The following is a 12,408-nucleotide window of genomic DNA, read 5'->3' as shown; positions in this document are numbered from 1 at the left end:
GATGGTAGAATCTACAACTAATTGGATAGAAGGTTTGAAGGAGAGAAAACAGTTAAAGATGACTCTAAGGTTTTGAGATGATGATGCCCTCAGTAGAAAACAAATTTCTTTTTTGGAGGAAGGGCAAGCTCGGTTCAAGGCAGGGGGTGGCGGAGCGTAAGGAGTGGGGAAAGAGGATGAACAAGAATTATTTTTGTGTTGGAAAGTTTGAGATTCCTATGGGATATCCAGATGGCAATGTCCAATAGGCAGTTGGAGATGTGTGGGATTAGAACTCAGGAAAAAGAGTAGGTTTGGATATTCAGGGCATATAAGACTGGTGGTATAGGAACATTTTTCTGGCATGGTTATACAAGATGAGTTTGAGAAGAGAGTGAAAGGAGGCACAGAAATAATGGCATTGCTGTAATGAGATAATGAGGATGTAGACAAGGGTGACGGCAATGTGGATGGAGAAGGTATGGATAGAGAAAAAATGCATTAGGAAGATTCAAGAGAATGTGATGACTGACAGATATAGGGAATGGAGTATAAAGAAAAGATGTCTCAAGATTTTAAGTCTTGGTGATTTGAAGATTAAGCCCTAATAAAAACATTGCTGTGTTCATAGGTAGCTACCTGACATTTCTAAAGTGAATCCTTTGTACTTCTGTTTCTGGTGTCCACTTGGGCTGAGAAGAGTCATGTTTGTTATTGTTTATACTTATTTATCCTGGATTCAATTATTTGTTTGAAAGTTCTCTTTGTTTTGTAGGTGAAAGGCCTTATTTGTGTGACTACCCAGACTGTGGGAAAGCCTTTGTTCAAAGTGGACAGCTCAAAACACATCAACGTCTCCACACAGGAGAAAAGCCTTTTGTTTGTTCTGAAAATGGTATGTTATGTTCTTAGATCTTAAACTGGTAGAATGTTCGTGGGGGTGGGTATGATTACATGTAATGTGAGTTAACGTTTAAAACATTTCTCACTTAAAAGAATGTACTTTTTTGTAGTCTTTAGAGTTAGATTTATCGAAGACATCTTGCTTTTATTGCTTTGATACATGCATATTTTCTGTGGAATGTTTAGTTTTAAAATATTTAAAATTAAGCTCATTCTTATTTTTTAAAGTGGTGGTGCTATGTTCAGTTGTAGGTGATTAGAATAATAATCATAGCTGATATTTAGGTAGAACATTAAATTTTCAAAGCACTTTCGTGTAAGTGTTATTTATTATGGTCTGTATAACAACCTTGTGAGTTATATAGTATAAGTTTTATTATCTACATTTTACAGGTAAGGAAACTGGGGTAAGTAGCTTTTCCATATTATACAACCTATAAGTGTTGGCTGAATTTGAAAGCAGGTCTTCCTGATGACAAGTTCAGTGTTCTTTTTAATACTAAATTTTGTAGTACCTGATATAGGAAAATTCTGACAAAAAAGGGTGTTAACAGATTTCTTTTTCTTATCATTCCTTAGAATTTTAATTTATATAACTCTGGTTCTGATAACTTTTCCCTCAAACTTGTTTTTTTTAAGGATGCTTAAGTCGATTTACACATGCAAATCGCCATTGTCCTAAGCATCCTTATGCAAGGCTGAAGAGAGAAGAACCAACTGATGGACTAAGTAAAAATCAGACTGCTGACAACAAGGCTGTGGCTGAGTGGCTAGCAAAGTAAGTTATCTAAAATTCAGTGTACACAGTTTACACTAAGCTGTATAGTAAAAGAACAAAAGCCAGAGGCAAAGGTGCAGAATTTCAATTTATGATGAAAAGAGGTAGACTATTGGGTGGAGGGGGTCTCCTGAAACAAGATTCTAAAAGTCACCAGAAATATTTTTATATTTAAAGTAGCAGTAACAAAATTCATGCTTTAGAACAGTGGTTCACAACTTTTTTGTATGTGTCAAAAAATTTCACAGAACATCTTACATGATAATAAAAACAATAATAATACATGATAACACCATTGGTATCCACTGATTGAGAAAATTTATGATGACAAAAGATTCCTATGAATTCAGTAATGCTTAAATGAATTTGTATTTCATCAGCTGTGAAAACATCTACATATATTTGAAAAACAGCAATATGTACTAGATATTATACAATTCTATTCTTGGAAATATACTTTGAGTATGTTACTGAAAAAGAACTGTTTAAAGATGTTTATTAACAGCATTATTTGTAATTGCAGAAAACTGAAGCTAATTAAATGCCCACCAATAGGGCAAATGATTAAATACATTGTTATACATTAATATAATGTAGTACTTTAGTGAAATTACATAAGTAAAACAAATATGATCTCCAAAGGTTCTTTATGAAATAATGTGAAATAATAAAAGCAGAACAGAGTACATACCAACTTCAACTCTATGGTAATGGACAGAGACACATGATGGAGTCTTGGAGGAAATGACTGAAAAAGTTATGAAATTGCATGCTTCAAGATTCTTTTTATTTAAGTTTAATAATTGTAAAGCAAGTTTAATGTATCATATTACTGTTGGACATTAAAGTTTATAAGATTCAAAATAATAAATGAGATATAAAAATACTGACATGTAAGGCTTCATCTTCTAGCTAGGGAAGTATACTTGAGTAAGATTCTGAATGCCATTTAAGTTACCTGAAATATAATCAGTTATTAACATAATATGAAAAGGTTTTTTTTTATGTAGGATTTTGAATAGCATAAATGTTCATCAGAGCATAACTCTGGTGCTGGAAAAGACATTAGAGGTTATCTAATCCCACCCACCACCCCCCTCTACCTCCAATTTTATAGCTGAGAAAACTAAGTCTCAGAACAAGATAAGTGACTTGCTCAAGTACACACAGAGGTAGTAAGTGGCAGATATAGGATTCAAACTTAGGTCCTGTGACTCCAAATTTAGTTTTCTTTCTACAGTAATGATAACACACTTTTTCCCTTTGGTGTCTAACTAATGTTAAACTTGAACCACACATTATCAGAACTTAATTTATAGCAAAAAGTACTCTGATGCTTATATGCTATTAGAAGATTAATATCCTCCCTAGTAAGGGAGAAACTCTTTTGATTCTCTGGCAAATTAAAGATTACAAACAACATTTTTGGATCTAAATGTATGTACCTTTTTATTTAGAACATCTAAAAAAAGTCACATGTTTCTGATGGTGTCATTAATTGATATTTTATGGTAGAGTGCTATGGTAGTTGCCCTTAAGGTGTCATCTTCAGAGATTAGGTGTGTACCCTTCATATCACTAACTCATCAATAATTTTTACCTTTAAGAATTTTATGTTGACTTTTCAAATTGTTATGCTTTGTTATCAGAAATTTTAAGGTAATAGAAAGTTTGAGAAATGAGTGGTAATTTCATAGCATTCTATCACCTCTTTTGAATTAAAGAGTTGAAAGGGACCCCAGTGGTCATTTTGTCCAAGTCATACCTTCCAAGAATTCCCTTTGTAACATCTCTAAGAAGTGGTCTTCTAGCTTTTACTTTAAGACCATTAAGAGGAAGAAACTCCTTCCTGAGGCAGCTTATTCTACTTTTGATTAGCTTCTACTCACTTCCTACTACTGCTTTCTGATCCCAATAAGAACAAGTCTAATAACTCTTCCACAGTACAAACTTTAAAGTATTTGCAGACATTTTCTTTTTCCCCACCTCACCTTTTTTAGTTTAAACTTCCTTTGTTCCATTAACCAGTGTAGGAATATGAGGATAAAACATGATCCTGAGATTCCTAATTATCCTGGTCACCATCCTAGATGCTTTCCAATTTTTCAATGTCTTTTCTTTTTCCTTTCTTTCTTTCTTTTTTTTTTTTTGGTGAGGCAATTGGGATTAATTGACTTGCCCGGGTCACACAGCTAATAAGTGTCATGTGTCCCAGGATGGATTTGAACTCAGGCCCTCCTGACTCCAAGGCCGGAGCTTTATCCACTGTACCACCTAGCTGCCCCCAATGTATTTTCTAAAACACAGTGAACAGAATCAATATGTTTCTTTTTGTCCAACCAAGGTTACACAAACTTTTATTGGCTCCCAAATTGCTCCATTGATACATTGAACCTGAAGTGCTCTAATATTCCTATTATTTTTTCATTTTGTCTAACCCACCTCTGCCTTTTTGGAGGCAGTTGGGATTAAGTGACTTGCCTGGAGTCAGATAGCTAATAAGTGTCTGAGGCTGATTTGAACTCAAATCCTCCTGACTCTAGGGCTAGTGCTCTATACATTTTGATATGTAACTGCCCTTCCTCTCTGCCTGATACAGTTATCCCTTCCCTATGTCAGGGATTAGGAGTATGGCATTTCCACAATCTGGAAAATCCATGTAAAATTTTTTGGCCCTTCTATGGTTCCAGAGAAAAAGTCTGAATTATTATGGTATTAAAAGATAAACTATGTTCATATTATATATACTATACATATATTTTATGCATTTCTGAGTTTCTAAACTTCTGTGTCATCTGCTGGCCTTTGAGTGTTGTCTGCAGCTTTCACAAAATTCCCCCAAAATTCCCATTTAATTTCTTATCTTGACCCTTGATTTATCGAAACTATGATGGGGAAAGTCACCATGTGGAAGGGATAACTGTACTTGAAAAATCTATCTTTTTTTTTTTGGCTAGGCAATGGGGTTAAGTGACTTGCCCAAGGTCACACAGCTAGCAAGTGTTATATGTCTGAGGCTGGATTTGAACTCAGGTCCTCCTCAATCCAGGGCCGGTGCTCTATCCACTGCCACCTAGCTGCCCCGAAAAGTCGATCTTTTCTGTAGGACTTTGTAGTTATCTCCATTTTATCTTACGTGATTTGGCTCATCATTCTAGACTGAGAGCAGTTTAGTCCTTTATTTCAGTAGAATTTTGGTGGATTTTTTGGAGACTGGGTCTCCCTATCTTGCCCAAGTTAGAAGTTCAGCAGCCACTCATGGGCCCAATCTCACCACTAATTGGCACAGGAACTTTGACAAACCCTTTCTGATGTGGGTCAGCTTGCCCCTCTTTAGGCAACTTGGTGCCCACCTTCTCTACTCCCAGGAGTTCATCATATTAGTGTCAGACTTAATCTGGATGTCTGATTGGCTTTAGCCACTGTGCCTCAGATGTCATGAACCCATGAGATCCACCAGTCTTGGCCTCCCCTCGGCAGGCATTACACGTCCGCCAATATCAATGTAGTCTTGATATGCTTATTTCTTAAGATTGGTGTGAGGGATAGAAATACAAAACATAGAAAACTTGTTTTTTAAAATTTGATCTTTTTTCCTCCTTCCCGAGCAATTAGCAGGACTGAGAACATTATATAAGAGAAACACTCAACATGAGCAAGGGGACAGGGTGCCATTGTTATTTGGGAGACTGTAAACTTTTTTGAGGAGAGGCAATGTGACATATTGAAGAATTGGCCTTTAGTAAAGAAGGCATGGGTTCAAGTTCTTCTTATTCCATATTGGCTATATGACCCTGGATATTGATTTAACCTCTCAGTATCCCAACTCTAAAATACTACATTACAGAGCTGGTGCTCATATGCAGAATGCAGAAGGGAATTTTTTTAAAGGAATCACAGGACCAGACCAAAAAAATAGGCATTTACACGTCAAACTTTTCCAATAAATTATTTTGATTGTGCCACAGACCTCAGAAACCTTCATGGTCTCTTCTTTGCTTATTGAATGTAGTCTAAACTCCATAGCTTGATATTTAGAGTTCTCTACAATGATGACAATTTAGTCTCTAGTCTAGACTTATCTGGTCAAGATAACTGAAGTAGGAATTAGGAGACTGGGTTCTAGTCCCAGTTAGGCAATTGTTAGGCAAGCCACTTTACCCCTCTTGAGAGCTGAGTTTCCTCAACTGTAAAGGTGGTGGACTAGATCTCTTACACTGCTTTTAGCTGCAAGATATTAAGATCAACCTTTTCAGTGTTATCTACTAATTCCCTAAAATATCCCCTGCTTTAGTCAGATTGATCTGCTCACTGTCTTCTAAATATAGCCTTATTAGAATTTTTTTACTAACCTTTGCTGGTCAATATCCTGGTTATCCTTCAAATGTAGCTGATATGCCACTTCCATGATACCTTTCTTATACAGCTACATTTTAAGCTTCTGGAGTATAGACACCATATCTTAATTAACTCTTTATATCCCAGAGGGATAACAGTGACTTTACACCTAGTAGCCATTTAATAAATGGCTGATGAGTTTATGGGGTGAATCATCTCAGCCAGGAGTTCTTTCCATTAAACACATAACACTAAATTCACTCATAGCATTTATAATATATTTCTCTATTTATTTGTGCATATGTCATATTTTGTTACTCATAACATAGATTGAAACCTAGTGGACAAAGATACTGTAACTTATATGTCAGTCAATAGACATTAGTGCCTACTATCAAGTACTGTGCTCAGTATTAGGGATACAAGAGAGATTTAAAAAAAAAAGCCAGTCCTCGTATGAGAGTGCCTAGAACCATGCTTTGCTTGTAGTAGGCATCAAATGTGTGGAATGAATGAATATTGATAATTTAAGTATGTTTAGTATAAATAATACAACTTGAAGGGATACTACGAAATCAATGTATCCTCATTTTTTAAGGTATTGGGAAACAAGAGAACAGCGCACCCCGACTTTGAAAGGAAAGCCCATTCAGAAAGCAGATCAAGAACAGCAAGATCCCTTGGAATACATTCAGTCTGATGAAGAGGATGATGAGAAAAATGGGGCTCGCCGACTCCTTCAAGAGCAGCGGGAACGCCTGCATGGAGCTCTTGCTCTCATAGAGCTCGCAAACCTGACTGGAGCACCGCTTCGTCAGTAGCATGAGAACTTCAATCTTTCAATGTACAAAATGTACTGCCCAGCTTACTTAACAAGTAGATCCTTGGGCATAAGCTAAGCACCTTAATTTGCTTATCATAGGCTGCTATTCTGTAGAAATTTATGAAGAATGTTATTGCCCCAGAACATGGGGTAAGAGAGAATTGCACTTTTTTTTGTATGAAAATGAATTAGATGTAAAGTTTTAAAGTATTTTGTAAATATGGGACTGCATAGTGCAGTGTTAAAAACTACGTAGTATGGGAAGCTAGATTTTGCAAGTTTAATGCATTCATTTGAAGCAGTTCTCACAAAAAGCACTTTCCAAGTATGACACTTGTCTAAGGAAGAGAATGGTACACATAGCCAAAGAAGGTCAAAATAGATTATTTATCAAAACATTAAAAATGTATATTAGTATTTTAAAAATACTGTAAACAGTGAAACAGGCAAGAGAGTACATTAATATATGCACATATATGTACATATATGTGCATATGTATACTTATATACGTGTAAGATATATTTTTAATTGAAAGATAGTATGCCTAATGGGAGCAGAGAAATTGGGCCATTTTGAAAAAAAGTGTTCTAATTTATGTGCTAGGAAACAGCTAGTTATTTGAGGGGATGGGATTAACAGTTCAGGATCTTCACTGTAAAAACAAAATCAGTCTGACTTTATTTGTCTGGGGCTTTAGAACTCAGTCAAATTTCTAGGCCTGAAAAGCACTTGTGAAATTGGGAACTTTTGCACATTACCAGAATTCTCATTTGCTAAAACTGAATGATTAGTCTTGCAAAGTCTAGGTGATGTGATAACAATTGGTAATATTTTTTCATATTACAGGCCCTGTAATGAGATTTGGCACTTGGCTTTTGTTAATAAAAGGGAATATTTACAGGGTTATTTTGATTTATAGTGAACTATTTTAGATCTGTTAGCAAACACTAAATGTTAATTGTACTGCTTATTTAGAGATATTAGTAAATAGAAGCCTCCATATTTACATTTTCAGTGCATCAAGTCACCTTATTGCTTTACTTCAGAATAACATGCCAAGTTATCTTGTGTTCACTAAATTTAGCTACCATTTAAACACTGCAGAAAAATATTAATTACTCAAATAAGTAGGCTTCTGGAGATAATCACTACTGCAAGTGTATTAAAATTATGTAGTGGTTTTATGCCTTTTCCCCAAATAGATTAGGCTATGAAACATCATTTAATATACTTAAGCATAAAGAGAAAAAACAAAAGCTAAGCAGTCCATCTCTTGTGTTACGTTTGATCATTTTGGCTTTTGTTTTAAGCAGTGACTAACAAGTATAGCACCATAATTTGTAGATTGCTTTAATTGGTTAACAGAGTAAGCATCAGAATAATAGATAAAGTTGGGCTATTTCAGCTTTTTTTTTCTTAATTGAAATGATATCTTGCAACTGTAGTTTAAACATTTTAGGCTTCTTTTTCCAAAAATCCCAGTGTGTTGCAGTACACAGACATCCTGACATGTGGCCATGGGGAAGGGGATGCATTTAATTGTCAAGACATGCAGCTAAAGAATACAAAAAGAGTTATGATACTAGCGAATAATGTTTATGATGAGGACATACTTTGAAAATGTAATTCCTCTGTACAGTAGATTGCCAATCTTGAGGTTGTGGGGGTTTTTGTAATAGAGAATTTATATTTGTAATGATATGAGAATTTTGTTTGTAATCTGATACATAGAATTTTAACTTGTTGGAGCACTTAATCTAAACAGTAATAAGAGAGAGTGTGTCATCTAAGTCATGAAGATTGTTGTCTCAAATGTTACCTCTGGAATTTCCCCCTCAAAGTAAACAATTAAAATTGGCCAATTAAGAATTAGTTTTAAAAGAACTGAAGAGCAACACTCTTGTTTATCTTGGGACATTTAAGCCATAATACATTTATCTGGCAGAGCATGGGTAATAACAATTTAAACCCTAGTGCCGGTATCTGACGTTGCATAGGAAATAACATTTAAAGCCTTCAAAATTAAACTTTTTTGTTCTATAGTTTCTCCAATCAGTTCTTGCTAATTTGAATAGTTTATTGGCAACCATATTTTAATTGTATAATTGGAACAATTTAATAAATTATTTTAAGCACTTGACTACAGTAACATTAAAATCTTCCTTTTTTGATATAAGCTATATTCTTTGGCACAATATTAAATTGAAGTCTAAAATTGGAAGTGTATTAAGTCTGCTTTTTGTTTTAAAATATGGTTTACATTAAAAAAGTTTTGAAGTTTTTTTATGCTTCACATGGCAAAGTTTATTTTAGCATGAGTTAACAGCATAAAAATATGCTGTAATTTTAATAGATGTTTGAATAAAAATTCATTTTCACTTTAAAGTATATGGCCATTCTTATCTAGTTTTTGCTAGGTAGGTTTCCCTATGGTTCATTATTAAAACTGTTCAACTAAATTTTGTTTACTGCATTACAACTATTCTCCCAATGCTTGAAAGTTATCGATAAAGTTGATTTAGAAAGCCAAATGGATAAAAGTTTGAAACTGCTCAACTATATACTTTTAGAAAAGACCAGAAAAATACACACTGTATTTACCCTTTTTTGGCCCTCTCAAAAGTTTACAGATTCTTTATCTTATTTTCCTTTTATCTTATTTTCCTTCCTGGTCATCCATAAATTATAACTTGTTACCCAGGCAACTAAGATATTACTTATTGCAGGCACCCAGATATTAAGAGACTGGCCCAGGATCACATATCATAGATGAGTCAGAGGTGGCAGAGTAGGAATACGGACCCGGGGACTCAGACTCCAAAAACATTGTCTTTTTTTCCGTAGGTACAACTTGCTCCCCAAAGAGTTCAGACCTCTTGCCACAACAGATGCCCCAATCTAGAGGAGAAGTAGACAATGCATTTGGAGATCTTAGGCCAATTGAGAGTGACCCAAAAACCCAAATCACCTTTGATGAAGGGAAAATTTCCCAGAAGCACACAAAACCTTAATACATCCCAGCTTTGCCACTAACTGTGACTGTGGATAGCTCCTTTCCATCCTCTGGACTTCTTTTTTTCCTCCTCTGTAAAATGAGAGAGAGGTTAGATTAGTTGACCTCTAAGTTTCCTTTCAGATCTAATAAATGGTTGTTGGATACATGTTTTTATAGTCTAGCATTTTTGGAGAAACTACATAGACTAATCACCAAAGGAAAGAAATGCAACTCTTCCAAGTGGCACTTGCAGCTGTCTTAGCTCCTCCACAAGAAAAGAAAGGAGGCACTTAGAGCTACAAGATACTTGATAAAAAACTACAGATATAGATGTGGTAAGGGTGGACTATGCCCCAGTCCACTAGTGACTAGGGCATTTCTCAGAGCTGTGCCCCTTTTGGTGAGAGTATTCTCAGGCATGTTTCTGAAGAATAGGCACCACACAGTAATTTCTGATTGGGTCCTTGGTCCCCCAGATTGGGGTTGTGCTGAAGATGAAAACTGCCCTTCTCAGCAGGGTATAAGAATAGCTGTAAAGGCCTTCCTTCCTTCCTTCCTTCCTTCCTTCCTTCCTTCCTTCCTTCCTTCCTTCCTCCTTCCTCTTCCTCTCTCTCTTCTTCTCTCCCTCCTTCTCTTTGATAGCTCTTTCTTGGCTTTCAGAAAGGGAGGAAGGGGAATCTCCCTCTTGCCTCTGTCTCCCCACTCCCACCCCTCAGCATCACTGGCAGCTTTTACAAGTACATTGAGTGAGCATATGTGCTTTCCTAACTGAGCCCAAGTCTCTGGATATCTTCTGCTGATTTTGTGTTTCTTCCCTGAGTACTGATCTGCCATTTTCAATGCTGAGAGTAGACTTTGTAGCTTAGGCGACTGCCTTGTGAGTTTGGGAGATGCTACACATTACAGGAAGTGGTAGCCAACCATAAGGAGGTGCAGCTGCCCATAGGGAGGTACTTCTGCAGCTACATTGCTGTTCCAAAGAGGTCACCACCAGCAGTATCATCCTGAACCTGCAAGACCAAGAAAGCCCAAACTATACCCTGACTGACCAAGAGATCTAGACCTTGTGGGGTGCTCAGAAAGTACAGATCTAGAATCAAAGTGACATATTTAACAATCCCACAAAATTGTCTTTACCTTTCTGGGAGAGTATAATAGGTGTGATGGATTATTGCTTTGTCTTTTAAATATCTGTTCTGTGAGTTTGAGTCTTTTGTGTTTTAAGGATTTCTTTTATGGTGAAGGAAATAAACAACCTTTACCTGACACATTTTGAAAATTGAGTACGTTTTCCCGAAGGGATCCTGTGAATCTCTTTTTTAGGGAGAACCTAGATATGAGCCAAAGCTAAATTTTGTTTTAAAAGAGTTTCTTCAGAGTTTCACTCAGGATTGGGGTGCCTAAGGAATCAGAGAGAAACCCTCGAGATGGCTAACCTCCCTCCCTCGAGGGACAGCTTTCTTCTAGTCCGAGGGTGGGGAACCTTCGGCCTCCAGGCCACATTGTTGCCCTCTAGGTCCTTAAGTGTGGCCTTTTGACTGAGTCCTAGTTTTACCGAACAAATCCTTTTATTAAGGGGATTTGTTCTGTGAAGTTCAGATTCAGTAAAAGGGCCGAACTTGGGGACCTAGAGAGCCACATGTGGCCTCTAGGCCGAAGGTTTCCCCACTCTTATCCCAGACCTACAGTGAATTTGGGCTCACTGTGGCGTCAGAGCTGAACCCCTTCCATTTTATGGGAAACCCCTCCTCCTCTATAGTTTTATGTGTGAGATATAGAAAAGGACAGGATGGCTCCTTTCAGTGCGTGCGCTGACATGAAGTGACTTGCCCAGGCTTATAGCCCACCCCTAACGTTTCATTACATTCATGTACCACAATTTGTTCAGCCACTCCCCAACGATTGAGCACTCACGCGGGTTCTAGGTTTTTGCTTCTAAAAACTGACTCCACCTCCACTCCAGGGGCGGGGTGAGGAGGGGCGCTGGCTTCGGAGATGGCACCCTTATACCACCTGCCCACCCCAGCCACCCCACCTAACCCCACTTCGGAGGGAAGCTGGAGATCCTGGCCTGGAAGGTGATAGAAGAGGGGCGTTTTGAAGGGACAGGAATTCAACCTGGTAGCCTGGGGATGTAAGGCAAGACCACCCTTCTCACCCCTGGGCAGTTGAGCTGCTGCTGCTGCTGCTTCTGCTGTTGGCAGAGAGGGAGGGGAACTACAGTCCTCTCTCTGCGTCCCTCTTCCTGTTTTGCTCGTAACACCCCCTCCGCAGATAGGAGGCGGAGACGGAACTGGAGCCTCTGGGATTCCTAGCTGGGTCGGTTCCCCTTGGCCGCCTGCTGCCGCCTCCGGCATGTGGCCGCGTCTCGGGAGCAGGCTCCGGCAGGGCTGCTCTGCGCTCTCCCGTCTCAGTCAGGCCGGCGAGCGTTGGGGCCCATGAAGAAAGATGCCTCCAGCCTCCAAGGCGAAGGAGGGGGAGCCTACCTCCGCCGTGCACTCGCAGCTGGTCAAGCTACTGTCCGCCCTCTTCTACGGGACCTGCTCTTTTTTTATAGTTCTGGTAAACAAGACGGTGCTGACCACTTACAG

At 37.8% G+C, this 12,408-nt stretch overlaps 2 protein-coding genes and 1 long non-coding RNA gene across 13 annotated transcripts in view; 2 read left to right on the top strand and 1 right to left on the bottom strand.

The window, feature by feature from the left end:
• The window catches only part of ZNF367 (zinc finger protein 367), a 26,645-nt gene extending 17,683 nt beyond the window's left edge, over positions 1–8,962 (top strand). The window contains exons 3-5 of the mRNA XM_020971684.2: positions 755–874; positions 1,522–1,660; positions 6,597–8,962. Of these exons, the coding sequence (XP_020827343.1) occupies positions 755–874; positions 1,522–1,660; positions 6,597–6,819 (482 nt within the window). The 3' untranslated portion in view covers positions 6,820–8,962. The remainder of the gene's footprint in view (positions 1–754; positions 875–1,521; positions 1,661–6,596) is intronic.
• Positions 8,412–12,063, bottom strand: LOC144456885 (uncharacterized). The gene is made up of 2 exons (XR_013486083.1): positions 11,976–12,063; positions 8,412–9,907 (listed from the first exon to the last, which is right to left on the bottom strand). It is a non-coding gene; the product is annotated as an uncharacterized LOC144456885 (long non-coding RNA).
• Positions 11,778–12,408, top strand: part of SLC35D2 (solute carrier family 35 member D2) — a 54,813-nt gene continuing 54,182 nt past the window's right edge. For 4 of the 11 annotated variants that reach the window (XM_078153008.1, XM_078153007.1, XM_020971690.2 and 1 more), the window contains exon 1: positions 11,782–12,408. In XM_078153008.1, coding sequence (XP_078009134.1) covers positions 12,256–12,408 — 153 coding nt within the window. In that variant the 5' untranslated portion in view covers positions 11,782–12,255. The other 7 variants (XM_078153011.1, XM_078153009.1, XM_020971686.2 and 4 more) reach the window with 5 other exon arrangements.

The sequence above is a fragment of the Phascolarctos cinereus genome, unplaced genomic scaffold, assembly GCF_003287225.1.
Source record: "Phascolarctos cinereus isolate Bilbo 61053 unplaced genomic scaffold, phaCin_HiC Scaffold_4;HRSCAF=312, whole genome shotgun sequence".
In the NCBI taxonomy this organism is placed as follows: Eukaryota; Metazoa; Chordata; class Mammalia; order Diprotodontia; family Phascolarctidae; genus Phascolarctos; species Phascolarctos cinereus.
The sequence above is the reverse complement of the archived record's forward strand: the minus strand, read 5'-3'. Positions and strand labels throughout refer to the sequence as shown.